This window comes from Neopelma chrysocephalum, unplaced genomic scaffold (assembly GCF_003984885.1).
Source record: "Neopelma chrysocephalum unplaced genomic scaffold, ASM398488v2 Primary Assembly neopelma1_59, whole genome shotgun sequence".
Classification (NCBI taxonomy): domain Eukaryota; kingdom Metazoa; phylum Chordata; class Aves; order Passeriformes; family Pipridae; genus Neopelma; species Neopelma chrysocephalum.
Window position 1 is genome coordinate 25,141,641 of NW_020897714.1, and position 15,779 is coordinate 25,157,419.

The 15,779-nt window shown below is 42.2% G+C and overlaps 1 protein-coding gene across 1 annotated transcript in view; it reads left to right on the top strand.

The window, feature by feature from the left end:
• The first annotated feature begins 450 nt into the window (after positions 1-450).
• The window catches only part of AGK (acylglycerol kinase), a 36,586-nt gene continuing 21,257 nt past the window's right edge, over positions 451-15,779 (top strand). The window contains exons 1-4 of the mRNA XM_027680567.1: positions 451-607; positions 9,574-9,613; positions 13,459-13,538; positions 14,797-14,872. Of these exons, the coding sequence (XP_027536368.1) occupies positions 507-607; positions 9,574-9,613; positions 13,459-13,538; positions 14,797-14,872 (297 nt within the window). The 5' untranslated portion in view covers positions 451-506. The remainder of the gene's footprint in view (positions 608-9,573; positions 9,614-13,458; positions 13,539-14,796; positions 14,873-15,779) is intronic.

The following is a 15,779-nucleotide window of genomic DNA, read 5'->3' on the forward strand; positions in this document are numbered from 1 at the left end:
TTATTATTATTATTATTATTATTATTATTATTATTATTATTATTATTTGTTTTGAGAGTTGTTGTGTTTGGGGGTGGTGGTGTTTTTGTTTGTTTGTTTTTGCTCGTTTTGTTGTTGTTGTTGTTTTTTGTTTGTTGGTTTGGTTTTTGTTTTTGGCGGGGCCGTGGGCACCGTGTATATTTTTACTGGTGTGGAAAAAAAACCCTGTTCACTTTCTCCCTCTGCCACACAACATCTCCTGCTCCCCGTGCCCCGGCAGCGTCCGCGCTGGCAGCCAAGCGCCCGCGGCACTGGGGCACCTCGGGGGCAGGAGGGCGACTCCGCAGCGAGGGCCGGGACACGGGGGTGGGGGTGTGAAAACACTTTTCCTCGGGATTTGTGGTTTTTTTGGTTGTTTGTCCCTTCCAATTGCGGCCGGGCGCCGCCGCGGAACGCCGGGGCCGCGGGAGCCGTTTCCAGCCGAGCCGGGCCGGGCGGCGGCAGCGGCGGCGCATCCCGAGGGCGGGATGGCGAAAGTGGTGGCGGCCCTCAGGAACCACTGGAAGAAATCCACGGTCGGCGCCTGCCTGCTGGGCTGGGGCGGGCACTGGCTCTATGGGAGGCACTGGTAATGCCGGCTGGGGCCGGGCAGGGAGGCGGGAGGGAGGGGGAGCTCCTAAAATGGGGGTGTCCCCTCGGAGGGCCCCGGCACCCTCAGGGCTGGGTCTCCATCCCGCTCCAGCAGCCGTGGGGAGGCTCAGTGGCTTCTGTCCTTCCCACCTTGGCCGTGTTGTGCGCCTGGCGCTGGTTCAGGCGGGAGGTTTAAACACGGGGGATGTCTGGGTGGCTTGAGCGATTTTGGGGCCTCTTCGAGAGCAGAGAGTTTTCTTTCTTCTGACTTAAAAAAATGCCCTCGTCCGTGTGCGTGCCATCAGCCTGCTTGCTTTTAGCCCGTGCTGCAAGGATGAATGGAACCGGGCTGGCAGGGTGCCACCTCCGTGTGCCAAGGACAACCATCCCAGCGTGGTGGTCGTGTGCCCGTGGGTTTTCCCAGCTCCTTTTTACTTTCAGTAGAGCCATACACCACATGAGGGATGCCAGGCTGTTGTTGCAGGAGCCCCTGTTCCTTTCTGGAGGCCGGGCGTGGGCAGCAGCCCTGTGCTGTCCTTGCTGGTGTTGCCCACCCAGCTGCAAGGAGCCCATCACTGCTGCTCACATAATTTGTACCTAATGGTGTCATTCCCACTGTTTACCTGTGGAGCAAATGTCCCTTATGGTAAGCAAAATCCTCATTTGTGATTTTTAAGTAGCTGTGTTTGTATTTTAGTCCCTGTCCATTAAGATGACCATAAATGCATCTGACTAAAATGGAAGTGTAGCCAAATTATTTTTAAAAATTGTTACTTTTGGTGCTGCTGTTTATCCTGTCCCTGTCTGGATGCCTTTTTAGTTGTTAAGTCAGGATTTTAGCAGTGTTCTTTTCTGCTTGCATTGAAATGCTGCCAAAGCCTCGAGGGAAAAGTTAGGAAAATAAATCTGTTTATCTTGTTTGTTATACCTTCCTTCTTCACATCCTTTTGCCTCGGGACTTTTGCATTAAATCAGTCTTTGTTTTGCATGGTATATCTGCTTTAGTTGCTTGCTTCTTACCTGAAGCAACTAAGGCTCAGTTGACTTTCAGAGAAGTATCTGGGGGTCCTGGTGGACAACAAACTGTCCATGAGCCAGCAGTGTATCCTTGTGGCTAGGAAGGCCAATGGTATCCTGGGATGCCTTCGGAAGAGCATTGCCAGGAGGTCGAGGGAGGTGATCCTGTCCCTTTACTCAGCACCATGGGGAGGCACATGTGGAGTGCCGTGTCCAGCTCGGGGCTCCTCAGTACTAGAGAGATGTGGAGCTCCTGGAACGGGTTCAGTGGAGGGCAAGAAGGATGATGAGGAGACTGGAGCATCTCTCTTAAGAGGAAGGGCTGAGAGAGCTGGGCCAGTTCAGCCTTGAGAAGAGACAACTGAGGTGGAACCTCGTCAATGTCTGTAAGTATCTGAAGGGGGGGGTGTCAAGAGGATGGACCAGGCTCTTCTCAGTGGTGCCAAGCAATAGGACAAGAGGCAATGGGCAGAAACTAATGCACAGGGAGTTTCACCTGAACATGCACACCTTCACTGTGCAGGTGACTGTGCACTGGAACAGGTTGCCCAGGAGGATTGTGGAGTCTCCCTTGCTGGAGATACTCAAGAACTGTCTGGACACAATCCTGTGCCGTGTGCTCTGGGATGACCCTGCTCGAGCAGGGAGGTTGGACCAGATACACATAGCTTACCCTGTTGTGAGCAGAAGTATTTGTACTAAATAGGTTGGGTTTTTTGATGCCTCCATGTAATGTCAGTGACCTTTCATTCAACTTTCTTTTCTGACGACACGAACTTTGAATTTTGATGAAATAACAAAATGTAAAAGAGCAATTATTTGAAGTTCTATCATTCTAAATACTTCTTAGCCAAAAGAATAAACTTAATGTACAAAATGAGGAGGAAGAAATTGCTCAGTGGCATTCCTGTGAGGGGCTGGCTGGTGGGGCAGAGCAGCCTGTGACCTTCACAGGTACCCAGTTTATGTAAGTGGCCTCTTCACCAGTCTTCTGGTGCCACAGATACTAATGACAGCAGAGTGCACACTACAGAGAGCTACTGGAGCAGACGTTAAGGAAAAGACTTTGCTCCTTGTGCATATGGAGAGTGGGCACTTGAGAAGGCCTGAGAAAGGTGACAGGCACAACCAGTCTCCCCTTTGTGTCTCTTGTTTCCAGGAGCTCGTGTGCCTGTTCACGTGCTGTTGGTTTCAGCTGTATTGATTTCCTGTGTGGTAACTGTGAAATCACATTCTGATCACAGAGAACGTGAATAAAGAGGAAAATATGAAAGGCAAACAAACAAAAAGGGAACCTTTGGTATCTAAATTTCAGTGCTTGGAGGTTATTTGCACTAAGTGTAGGCATGGTGCTTTAACCCAGATGATATATTGGGGGGGAAAAAATATGTTCACGTATCCCATTCTTCAGTCTTCCCTTTTGTCTATAAAGGAAAGTAAAAAGAAAAATTTCCTTACCAGACACTGGAAATGTAAGGTAGGAAGTCCTGTGATGACAAGCAGCTGTGTGAGACTGATGCAGGCTGAAGCACAGCTGTGAAGTACAGCTTTCAGAGATTTAAACACTGTTTGGAAACAGTGACAACCGTTTAGCCATTTCTGTGGAGGATTGTTTTAGCCAGGGAACAGAAAAATGAGGAGTGACAGAAGAACCTGATGGCAAGAGTGTAAAAAAAGTATACAAAGGTGGTCTCAGCAGCCCTTTCATAGTACTCTGTGCACAGTGAGTGCCTTACCTTGGTGCTGCTGGACAGCAGGGAATAGGCCAGTATCCCTTTCTGCAGCTTGTTTTGCTTTCGAATGCGATGGCTTTTGGTGTCTTTTTGTACATTCCCTCTTCCCAGTGTCTTTGTCTATGTACCAGTTACGCTGGGGAGCACAAGAGCTGCCTTTTGCCCCACGCACAGACTGCCACAGGCAGCACTGGGAGAGGTTAGTGAAGGATCCGTGTATGGGCTGTGTTGGCCCCGAGGCTTGCTGTTACCAGCATCAGAGGCTAAATTGCTATGCATGAGGCATACCTGACTAGACTTAGATTTGCCCTTTTAGAACAGATTAAAGGTTTAGTGAAGTCTCGTGCTTCAGTTTCTGGCATCACGAGTTTCTGATGACGGGGTGTTTTGCTTTAGCACAGGATCAGTTCAGATTAGCCTCTGACTTCTTGGAAGGAGCTCTCTGAGATGTTGCTCATTTGTTTGCAGCTGAAGAAAATTTTCGTTTCCCATCCTGCATCCCTCTTTCCGTCCTTGTGGATTTTCTAAAATATTTCTCTTGCAAGGAGACTTCTCAAGGTTCATTGCTCTTTTAGATGCAGTGGTTATGATGCCTGCATTAAGTGGAGCTATTGTAAATAACAATCTATCCTGCAAATAAATGGCAACTCTTCTGTAGTCAATCTTTACATGCTCACAGGGACAGAAGAGCTCTGGAGTATTTCCTTAAGATTTTGGAGGGTGCTACATGGACAAATCTGGACAAAAAGAATGTTACCTTTTCCAGACTTGTTCCCAGTGCCACTTCCCTGCCTGGAAGTGGACATGGGTGTCCCCCTCCTGCACCCTGAAGACTGTGCTGTGGGTCTGATGTGGATGCCATTGTGCTCCCTAGGGTGTAAAGGAAAGAGGGGCACTGGAGCGTGATGGATCATTGCTGAGTTAGTCTAAAGGCTGTGGATGACAATAACTGTAAAGGTCGAGGAGCTGCTTAGTCTGACCTTGTGTGGTACTTTGTTCATGCAGGGTTTAGTTTCTGGATCAGAGTATTGGCCTTCCGACTTTGGGGCCTTTGTTCAAATACTGACTGATTTAAAAGTAATGAGTTTTTGGGTGAACGGGAAGAGCAAAGAGGAAACCTTGTGCTGATTCCTCCTCCCCTATTTGTGATTCAGCCCTTCTGAGTGTGTGATATAACAGAAGGTACCTCTTCAGCAGAGGCATTGATCGGGAGGTGGCAAGGGTTTTTCATGTGTAAAATGATAGGTATTATGTCTGGTTGAACTGATGTTAACTAAAACCCTGTTGCCATTTTTACAAAACCTTAGTGAGTCTTAAAACTTCTTTTGTTCTCATAAAAGGATATTTTTTAAAAATCCATTGTCTTGCATTTAGGATAGTAAATACTCTTACAGTGTTGGAGATTTAAGAAGATAACTCAGTGTTGCTACATGTGAGGTTGTCTTTAATTTCTCTGGATTGCATAAATTTACATATTACGCTCATTTTAATCTATAGCATATCATGCTGCAGGTACAAGGGACAATGAATTTAGTATCCTAGATCAAATCTTAGAGGGTATTCAGATTGTCAGGTTTGTGCTCATGCACAGTAACATACTTCTCTTTAATGTATACACATGAGATTGATTACAAACAAAGATACCATATGATTGTTTTAAAATGTCCACCAAATTTGGAAGCCCTTCTCACCTTTATGTCCTGGGTCACCTTTCCTGAGTTGAGCTGCTGCTGTTCTTTGTACGTCCAGGTGGTGCAGTGAGTCACCAGCTATGCCAAATCAGCAGAAATTTAATCTCTGGCATGATGGACATCAGTTTAACTGATTGTCAGATTTGACCAGACTGTTACAGTGATGTCCCTGCATAAGTGATCATCACTTGGTCAGGATGGGGGCCCTCGATGTTGTACTGAGGCAGTGGACTCATCAGACTCTTGGTTTTACTCTGTATATGTCAAAGTATTGACTTTCTCCTTAGAAAATGCTGGCAAAGCACCTGAGCCTTTGACTGCCTGCCAGTAATCTTCAGTGTTATTGTTATCTACAATTTGAATGTTAGTCTCTGTGTGTTTGCCAACTGATAACTCACTTTGTCACCTTTCTGCATATACTTCCTGAGTGGCTGACTTTATTTCATCAGAACTTAGTCAAAAAAACAGAGTATAAATTCTGAGTCTTGGGTAAAGCTGATGAAAACTGAGATTGTCTTTCATGCCCTTCCAAAGCCAAGATGGAAGTAAATGCTAATATCCAGCAGAGAGGATGCTGTGCTCTTGCCGTATTAGAAGCAGCCAAAAAAGCTCTCTTCTAAGATAAAATCTCTTTTAGGAGTTCTCTTATAACTCCTGAGGAGTAATCCTATATGCACAGCTTTGGTCAAGTTTCTCCTCACAAAACTCTTGTGTTTTAATGCAGACACTGAACTGGAGAGTTTTTAGGTTTCTTCTTTCTTGGGTATACTTAATAGTCTTAGATTTAATACCGATAACCCTTTTGGAAATGGGATCTCACGCCTGAGCTTCTTTATACATTTGTAGTTTGGTCACTTCTAAGGGAGTTGCTTTGCTTGGCTCTCAGACAAAGGCTTACCCTTGCTGCAGCTGTGGGCCTCAAACAACCTTGGTTTGACTTTGTTGTTCTGCTCATTGCCTTCATTGCTGCCCTGCCTGACCCTTCATCATGGGAACTGTCCTTTTGCGCCCTGGCCTCTGCTGGAGGAGCATCCATATTACATTGTGTGGATCTGTGTGCTTATGTGTAAGAGTGCTAATTCCCTACTCTAGCTGCAAACACTTGGGACAGGAGCAGTGGCTCCCAGTCCTGCATTGGGGATGTTGCCAACAAGTCAGAACAGCCCAAGGTTCAAGGGGGTTGTATGGATGTTGTGCTCTCCCAGCGCTGGTGTGTGGGGAGCTCTTGTGTTCTCTCTGCCTTGGTTCCTTCCTTTGGTGTAAACCCTCTGTGCCCTCCAAAGAGTCTGCGCTGCAGTGGCTGCTGGCCTTGAGGGTTGACTGGGAATGTTCTGTTCGTGGGTTCAGCTTAGGACATCCTCTCTCTTCCATACCCCACTGCCTCTGTTTGTTCCTCTCCGTCTCCCAATTTTTTACTGCTTAAGCAAGTTGGCCCAGCTGTAAGCTGTGTGGTGCTTAATTCTCACAGCGGGAAGGCAGCCCTGAGTTGGCCAGCAGATGCAACACTGCTTGTCTCTTTCGCTTTAAGCTCGAATTGTGTAGATAAGCCCTTAGGGGAAATGTAAAGTAAAAATTGATTTTCGGTTTGCTGTGGATATGGTGCAAGTCAGAAGAAATCTCTGCATGTTCTTTAAGGCAGTGCAGCAATTTCCCTCAGCCTCCACCTGCTCGTGTTCGAGGGTTGTTGAAAAGGCTTTGTTACTGCCTAATAGTGGATGATAAAGTATAAAAAAATCAACAAAATCTCGTGTGTGTTGTTAAAGTCTCTTTTTCTCTAGACATATTTTGAGAATTAATACGTACGGAGATACAAGACTTCAAGAAATTACCTTTCTCCTGTTTTTAACATTTTTCTAGCAATATTTATTAATTGGTATGACTAACAGAGGGCTTCCAGACCACTTGTGGTACTGTGTGTGAATGACATGAGGTGAGTAGAGGAAAGGGCTGTGATGGAGGAGGAGAACTGCTGTTCTTAGAGGTGCACTCCTGTGAGGGCACTTGTGCTTTTTAAACTTGAGTTTGAAGTCAATTAAGTGTTGACATCACATTTTAAGGAAATAAAATATTTCCTGTTACCTGGCATCCTTAAGCCAAACTTGGGGCATCCTTAAGACTCAGATGACTCTGAAATACACGTCCCAGTTGAATCAGTGGAAATCCTATGACTATAGCTGGGACGGTATGGGATTCTGGGTGCTGTGCTGCTGGAGAGGTGAGACAAATCACATCTAAATTGCTGAATGGTAAACAGTTCTTCTGGTCTCTAAATTTTTCTTTTGACACAAAAATATTAAGTGTCAGAATAGACTTTTTCCGTTTCTGTAAGTGCTTCACTGCAGGAGAAAATTAACATAAATGTTGACATCTAAATTGTCAAGCTTAATTTTTATGGTTGAGACTCCATAGAGCTGAATCAGGCTTGCATTCTTGACAGTTGTTTTGAGGGTCTTTGCAGGTTGGGAAAGAGAGCAAAATATCTTTTTCTTACATTTGGAAAGTATTGCTGGGCTCCATTTTAGAGGCAACTAACACTGCAGCATAAGGTTGTGGGCACCAGGAGAACATGCAGGCTGATGGTGTGACACAGCTTGACTTCTGGACAAAACAGCATCAATGTGAAGTAAACAGATAACGTAGGTTTGACCAGGATTTGTGAATAAGGTCAGGGCAGCAGTTCTCAAAGACATCAACTGTGCTGCCATCATTTGATAGCACAGTTTGCTTGATATCCCATAATATTTCCACTTTATGTATAGAAATTGCAGTTGCTTTGTGTTTGCTCTGGTCACACATAGTCACAGAGGGGGATAAAAAGTCCCCGTGTGAGGGCTCATGCTCTCAGCAGTGCAGTGTGGGCTTAGCCTGTCATGCTGTCTTGACTGAGCTGGAATTAGCTGTGCCAACGTTGCTTAGCTTGGAACACAAACCTTTTCAGAGGCAGTTACTTTAACTGGTGTGCTTTCATCATATTACTGCAATCAAACCCAAGTCTGTCGCTTCCCTAAGTAATATTGCTGGTGCTTAATACAAATTATTTACTCCTTTAGTTTTAAGGAGCAAATATGACAGCGTGCCTCTGAGGAAATATTTTCTTAGACATTTCAGTTTCTTGTTATCCCGATGAGGTATTACTCACATATTTTCTTTTTCCATGCTTGACTCTTCCTTTGTCCTTTCGTTATTACCAGGAATAATAATGTGGCTTTTTTACTGTAGAGTTATTTTCTCGGAACCCAGTTTGATATCTCACCTGAAGTCACCCTACTTCTCATTTTATGGCATTGCAGCATCTCTTGTTAAGCCAAAAAGAGCAGCTTATATAGCTCCAGTGAGAGATAAATACTGTAAACTCATGGAATCGAATAGATGGCACTCGTGTTTGGGCCTTGCCCTCTCTTCTGCCATTTCCATCGCAGGGTTTGGCCTGATGAGCCACTCTTCGGGGCACAGGTGTGCTGGTTTCTTAGTCACTTGTTTTTTTCTGGTTGGCCTTTAATCCTTTCAGTGTAGTGTTCATTTTGGTATGCTGGCTGTAATTGGGGTTTTTTGTACTTGATATTTTGAGACGGTAATATACAGTCTTGCCAGGTATTGGCAAGGACAAGCTGAAAGGAATGTTTTGGTTTTAGCCAGGAGGGACAGTGTCTGGTATGTAGAGGACAGGTGAGACTCTGGACACTGCAGAACAGCACTCCCCATTTTGTCTGCAAGGGGAAATAGGGCATTTTTTGGTCTGGGAAAGAGCAGACTTCTGTTCCTCACTCAGTAGCTCTGTCTCTTGTGTGCTTGCCATCTATACCCTGCCTGTCACCTTGCTAATGCTCTCACCAATGACAAGCACAAGGATTAGTCAGGAATTTATGTCTGAAACAAATGTCCGTGACATATCTAATACTGATATTTTCTCCTTTGTTTTTAAACTTCACTTATGTGAGTTGAGTGTTTTTCACCTCTGTGAGTTACTGCTTTAGGCCATGCTCAAACCTAGGTGGGTGGTAGGTGCTGCATGAACACGTGTTCAGCTCACGAACTGATGGAGAGGGGAGTTTACAATTATAACGCATAAAGGTTGAAGTCTGTGGAAGTTACGCTTAAGTCTACTCTAAATCCCTTCTATACTGCCAGGATGGTAAGTACCTTCAGTGTAAATAACAGGCAGCATGAACATTGGAAAAACCCTCACCTTAGCTCTGGAGTACAGTTATGTAGCAATTTAAAAATAAATTACAGTTATACAGTGTGTCAGAGCTTATGTAATCTCAGCACACTTGGCATCCTGGTCTTTGCTTCCTGCTTTTCTTTATTTTACAAAGAATGTTTGTGTGCACAGGCAGAAAAAGATTATGTTTGTGTGCTTAAATGGGTGCATTTCATCCTTAAAATTTTTTTTTGTTTGTTTCAGTGTTGTCAAACTGTGTGTAAAAGGGGTTTGTACATACATTTGCTCATTTTAAAAATGAGCAAATTGTTTTAAACTTACACAACATAATGCCTGCTCTCTCTTCTGTCTCACCTGATAGCGATAACCTGCTACGAAGAGCTGCATGCCAAGAAGCCCAGGTAATACCGTTTAAAGTCATAAAATTAGATTAAAATCTCCCTCTTATCTTGGTTGTGCAGGGCTCCTGAGATTTTCCCAGCGGGCCCTTTCTGCGTGACAAGCCTTGTAATGGTGCCATCTGTGTTCCTTTGCTGAAGTGCCAAAGGGTGTCGGAGGCCCCTCCTGCAGCCGGAGCACTGCACCTTCCGTGCCCTCGCTGCTGCTGCGGGGGACGGCACAGCCTTATCGCCGGGGTGATCTTGGTTACTGCTGTAGCTGCCGGACCCACAGCACTGCAGCTGTAATTGCTCTGTGCCTGTAAAGTTCTGGTAGGAAGAGGATTTGTCGATAAGACTGAAATCTCAGACCCACCACGAGGGGTGTAGTCTGGGCAGGAGCATCGCAAACTGGTTCATGTCAGTGCTCAGCTGGAGAGACCCTGGCTCTTGTCTGTTCAGTCCTGAGAAACTGTGATGAGGGACTGACCCAGCTCCTTTGAGACCCGTGTACTGGGAACTTAATGGAGTTAACCTGTTTGCTGATCACTGACAAGAAAACAAGTGTTCAGGGGGAGATAGTTATCTCTGAGGGTACTGACTATTGCATTTCCTACTTTGTGGCCTGTCTGGGCAAACAGCAATCAAAAAATTCTCCTACTGTAGTATTCCTATAAAGAAATCTTGTCCTTAGTAAGCAGCCTTTCAGAGGTGTAAGTGCTGCTGCCCATGAATGACATCACTTCTGTAGGATTTTAAGAGTCTTTCCACCTCCCACAAATAAAGTTTACTTTAAACCTGCTTCTCCGTGGCAGATCTTTGCGATTTTGAAGGGTGTAGCACTGTTTCCATCATTGCTACATACTGGGGCCTGAGAAGAATAGGGAAAATTATTTTTCTCACTAGAGAACTTTTCTTCAGATTACCCTGCTTCTGTGGTACACCTGAATAATTGCAATTTTTAGCCTGCCTGCTGTTGAGAGGAAGATTTTCACAGCAACTTGTCTTGTGCAGTGGATCTTCATGCCAGAATAGATGTAAGGAAGCTCAAGTTTCAGGAAAGAACAAGACAAATCTTTCCCTGAAAATAGTGCTTTCATAAACCATACTTACAGCCTCAGAGTCAAATGCATTTACAACTCAGAGTATCAGTTGTTCTTGATTTTTATGTTTTCAATATTCATTTTTACTGCATAGTAATGAAGTGATAGAAGTTTTTTATATTACCAAAAGTAGCTGTTAATACCTCATTATTTGAAGCATGCTGGCCAAATTAAAACAATTTTTTAAAAGGCACTGATGAGGTGGTGAGTGTGTGCTGTCCAAAAGGTGTAACTGCTAAGGAAAGACTCGTACAAGAAGATAGTTATGTGGAAATTCTGAATTTCCTATTTCTTAATTCTAGTCATTAAGTGACAGGTTCTGTTCCATTATGGCTTATTCTTATAAATGAAAATACAAAAGCACTGTCAACAGAGCTTCCTACAATTTCAAAGGTTAAAGCCTGGGAAAATATCCTGCAGAAGACTCCTGCATAAGAATGGAATGAACCAAGAGCCTAGTAATCAATTCTTGCTGTAATTTCCATTCTTACTGATGTGTCAGTGCCAAATAGTTCTTGAAAGCACACAGCAATACAGCAGTAAGGCATTAAGTGTCTGATATGTTCTTCAGAGTAACAACAATCTGAAATTGTTTGAAAAGTGCTACTTGCATTTATAGTGCTGTATAAGTATTGGGAAAAAAATAGTGGCAGACTCACCCAAGAAAAGGTTTAGTCTGAATGAAGTGGTGTGTGGGGGTTCCTACTATTTTGGATTTTTGAGATTTTAAGCCTGTTACAATATCAAATTGATGAGGCAGCTGCCATTCTGCCAACGTATCCACTACAGCAGTACTTCATGCAGAAGTTCCACCATGCGTGTCTGAATTTAAATATAATTTTAAGATGACAGCCTTGGTGTGGCAAATGATTATAGAAAGATTCTATAGTAAAGAACTCATTTATCATATTTTAACATTTTACACCTCCTTCTCTAGAATAAAACAGTATCAGCTGACTTGGACTTTGCCAATCAGTCCCGCTGACTGACCTTGTTGCTGAACTCAGGGCATGTGTTAAAGGTGCCGTTTATATCTGGCAAACAATTCACTCAAGGATAGTTTTCTGTAAAAGAATGTAAGTTTCTTTGTTAGTATTCATAAAGCAGTATAAAGGCTTTGTGTAAAGGGTTTTTTATAGTTGCAGAATAGTGATTGTCATCTTAGAAATGCAAAAATACAATACCTGGAAATGTGCATTTGACAAGAAAGTGAAAAAGGCATTGGCTTACCTAAATTATACCTTCACATATATATTTAATAACCATTTTTATTGTCTGACTTTAAATTGTCTTATGTTCTGCTCTGAAAGACTTCTAGAATGTTGCATTATTATTTTTATATTTCCTGTCTTACAAATCATCATCTGCTTTAGAAATGCCCCTGTAAATAACATAAATGTCTAAGTATATTACATAAAGAAGTGATTATTTCTTTAGTGATAAATTCTTTACGAGTCTTGTAAGGTTGTTTGGAGCCTTGTTAGATTGTTTAGAGCATGTAAATAAATGACATTGTGTCGCCCAGACAAACAATTAGTTCTTTCTAACAGCTGTAACATGCTAGAGGTCCCCTATTCTCCAATTCCCGCCCAACAATTGCAATATAATAAGTTGGTCTGTTTTCCAGCTGATCTTTGAGTAAAGCTTAAGAGCTATTGATTTGTTTCCATTTCTTAGAAGATTTCTTCACGCTCAGCAACTTCTCTCATCCTTTTCCTTTCTTGAAGAAGAAATTTGAATGTTTTAAGCAGCATAGCAGCTGCACCCTTCTTTTAACTGAGGTTTCCTGAGCAAAATTGGCAAGTGGAATTAATTATAAATTTGAACCAGCTAATGACCACTAAAATCTACTGTTCTTTGTGTACAGTATCACCTTCTTCAAGTTAAAAATTCCTGCTAGGGGGATTAATTTTCAAGATAAAGGGGAAAAGAAGCCAGAGACAGTTGGCTGGGCCATGTTCAGCTCAGTAGTCTTTTGTTCCTACTTTATTTCTGTGGCTTCTGGATAGTATTGCTGAATACGTTGTCATGCTTGTACTCAAAACCAGTTTGATTTGGTGTGTTAGTGAGGATGCCTTTAAGTGACCTTAAAGAGGTTTACAGAGTTGGATGTATGCATGGAAGCTTTGCCTTTTCTTGCCCCTCCTGTGCTGAAAAGCTATGGAAATAGGTACAAGATGCTGTATGGAATGACTCTCAGAGAATTTAAAATAAAGGTGCCTCTTCAGAATTGGATTAAAAATTGAAGAGGAGTTAAGGGATTTTTATATAGAGACAATAGGGAAAAAAATGTGAGAAACAGTGAACTTGCTCTGGTAATTCTTTCATATCTCCAAAAACTGAAGCACAGAAAATACTAAAGTGAGTAGAAGAGACTGAGGAATTGAAGTTCAGAAGTGGGAAAGGATGCAGAAAGAAGGTGGCAGGCAGGTGTATGAGAATTACATAAGGAAAGAAAATCAAGTAACCTTGGAGTCAAGGATAGCTCCCTGGATCTCTGCCCATGGCAGAAAACCAGAGGTTGACAAAAACGAAATGGTGGTGGAATTGTAAAAATGAGCTAAAGAGTACTTATGACAGTGATGTGAGCTGTTGCTAAGAGTGCAGTCTTTGAATAGGAGACCTGTACAATGGCTGAAGATGGAAGTCATTTGAATGTCATGAGGCTTGAAAGCCCATTGACATTTGTAGAGGAGCATTATTTTGAACTGTTTTAGCAGTGTGCTTAAAAGATAAACTGAGCTCTGCTCTTTTTCTCTTACTTAGGCTTTTGGCAACGAGCTGATCCCTCCCACTATGCCATTGAAGAAAGCAACGGTGTTCCTCAACCCAGCAGCTTGCAAAGGGTAAAATTCCCTCTTCCCAACACTCTCATTTGAGGCACTCTTTCTTCATTTTTGCTCTGCCATCCACTACAAAAGCCAGCCAGATTTTTGAGCTCATTTTTGCCTCCCTCTGATACCAAGCTGGCGCTATATAACTATGCCAAACTTTATTTCACCAAATATATTGGGATGAGAAATAGAATTAGTGGCTTGAGGTGAAAGAATGATTTCTAAACATATGTATATTTTGAATTTTTTTTCTTTTATCCTGTGTTTTGGCCTTTGTCATTCCTTCGTATGTGGCATTCCTCCGTATTCCCTCCAAACTTTTGCATGTGAGATGTTTCCGCCTCAAAAACTGTAGAAACAAGAGATGACCTTGATTGCTTCAAGACTTGACATTAGCCAGCAGTGATCTTACTTCTGTGGGAGCCTGTCCTTGAAAGGGATGTGCCCACAAACTGAGAGGCTAAATATGGGCTCAGAGCAAGACTCCTGGAAGAGGTCTGCTATTTTTACCTGCTCATTAGCAGAAAACCTGTAATCTTGGATATGATGTGCGTCTGTTTCTGCTGATCAGCTAAGCTTTTTATCAGTTGCATTTTGGGGAGGGGCAGGGAGTTGTTAGTACCAATATAAAGGGAATAATATATCTGACTTGGAAGTGCTTGGACTTATATGCTTTTGTTCAAAACACACATGACTGGAAAATGCCAAGTATTAATAAAGCCTCATGCTTCTACTTGTAAGCAATTTATAGTTAGTGACATTATTATTTTATTATGCAATTAGAGGCAGAAAATGTATCAGTCCTATAACAAAAGGTCAGATAAAGTTTTGGTTCTAAACTTACTTAATAATATGTCATAGTAAATAGTTGGGGTTTTCTGATGTTTCTGAAAACCAACATGGGCCTTCTTTGTGGTTGTAAAGCCTGGTGCTCTTTAAGTTATTAATTTTCTAATAAATTTCTTTTTGGAGATCTTATTTTGTTTTGATGGATTTTTTAAATTATTTTTGGAGAAAGTTAGATAACGTCTTCTGCATTTATTAAAACTGCAACAAAAAACCTGACATCTGAGATATGAGACTAGAAATGTAATACATTTGAACCACATGAAATCTCATCTTTCCTGACTGGCAGGTTGAGTGACTGATTGTGTAGATTGTATGCTTGGTTTTAAGTAGATTTCTTCTTGCTATTCATTTATTTCTTTCCTTTTTTAATTTCTTTTTAGCTACCAGACTAATTAAATAGTTTTTACTCCGTTATTTCTAGCAAAGCCAGGAACCTTTTTGAAAAGAATGCAGCACCAATTTTGCACTTATCTGGCTTGGATGTAACTGTGGTTAAGGTAAGAACTGATAGGTTCTGCTAATATAGAGACATTGTCTGCTCTGCTTTCTCCTCTTGAAGAATTGAAATTAAAATCTGTATGCATTTGAAATACTCAGTTGTCCTGTAGACATCTCATGGGAAGAAATAAATACTGAGATATTAAGCTGGTACTTAATCTTTTTCTTTTTTAATTCACAGCTAATTTACAAGCAGTATACTGAGATTTTAATTTTCAGCTAAAGCACTTCATATGCTTGTTTGTCTGTCTAAAGCAGCCCTTCTGTAATTCGTATTTGAGAGAAAACTCTCCAAATACTTGAGTGCTGGCTAGTGGTGCGTGCCCAGCGCTGTTGAAATTGTCATTTCTGCCTGAACTTGCAGAATTCAGAAGTGAGGAACTTTGACGTGCAGTGGAACTGTTCAGATTAATTAAAAATAACCTTTTATTTTTCAGTGGAAATATCTCAGTGTCTCTCCAAATAATTTAACATTCCCATTGCAAAAGCAGAACACTGAGATCTAAATGCTGTGAATTAACAGGTTTTCTTTGGAAAGAGAAGAACAAATAAACATGAAGGAATTCAGATCTTTTTGCAGGTTTTTGAGGTTACGATATGAGGATTGCTTAATAGTCAGTGAGTTCTAGCAGTGAAGTACTCTAATATGCATCTTTCTGTCTTGGAATCCTTTTCACAAGGTTTAATGTTAAAATGCTGTTTTTATTAATGCCTCTCTCTTATCATTGAAAATACATAGTCCTACCCTAAGAGAAAAAAATTATTTTGCAAGACTTAAAACTGATGCTTGGTAGCAACTGATGAGCTGGCAAAATAGGGCTGGGCCAGCAGGTGAGGCTGAGATATCTTTGTAAAAGACAGTAATTTTTCAGAAAACAGTTTTCATGGTTTAGAAAGTCAGTGTAC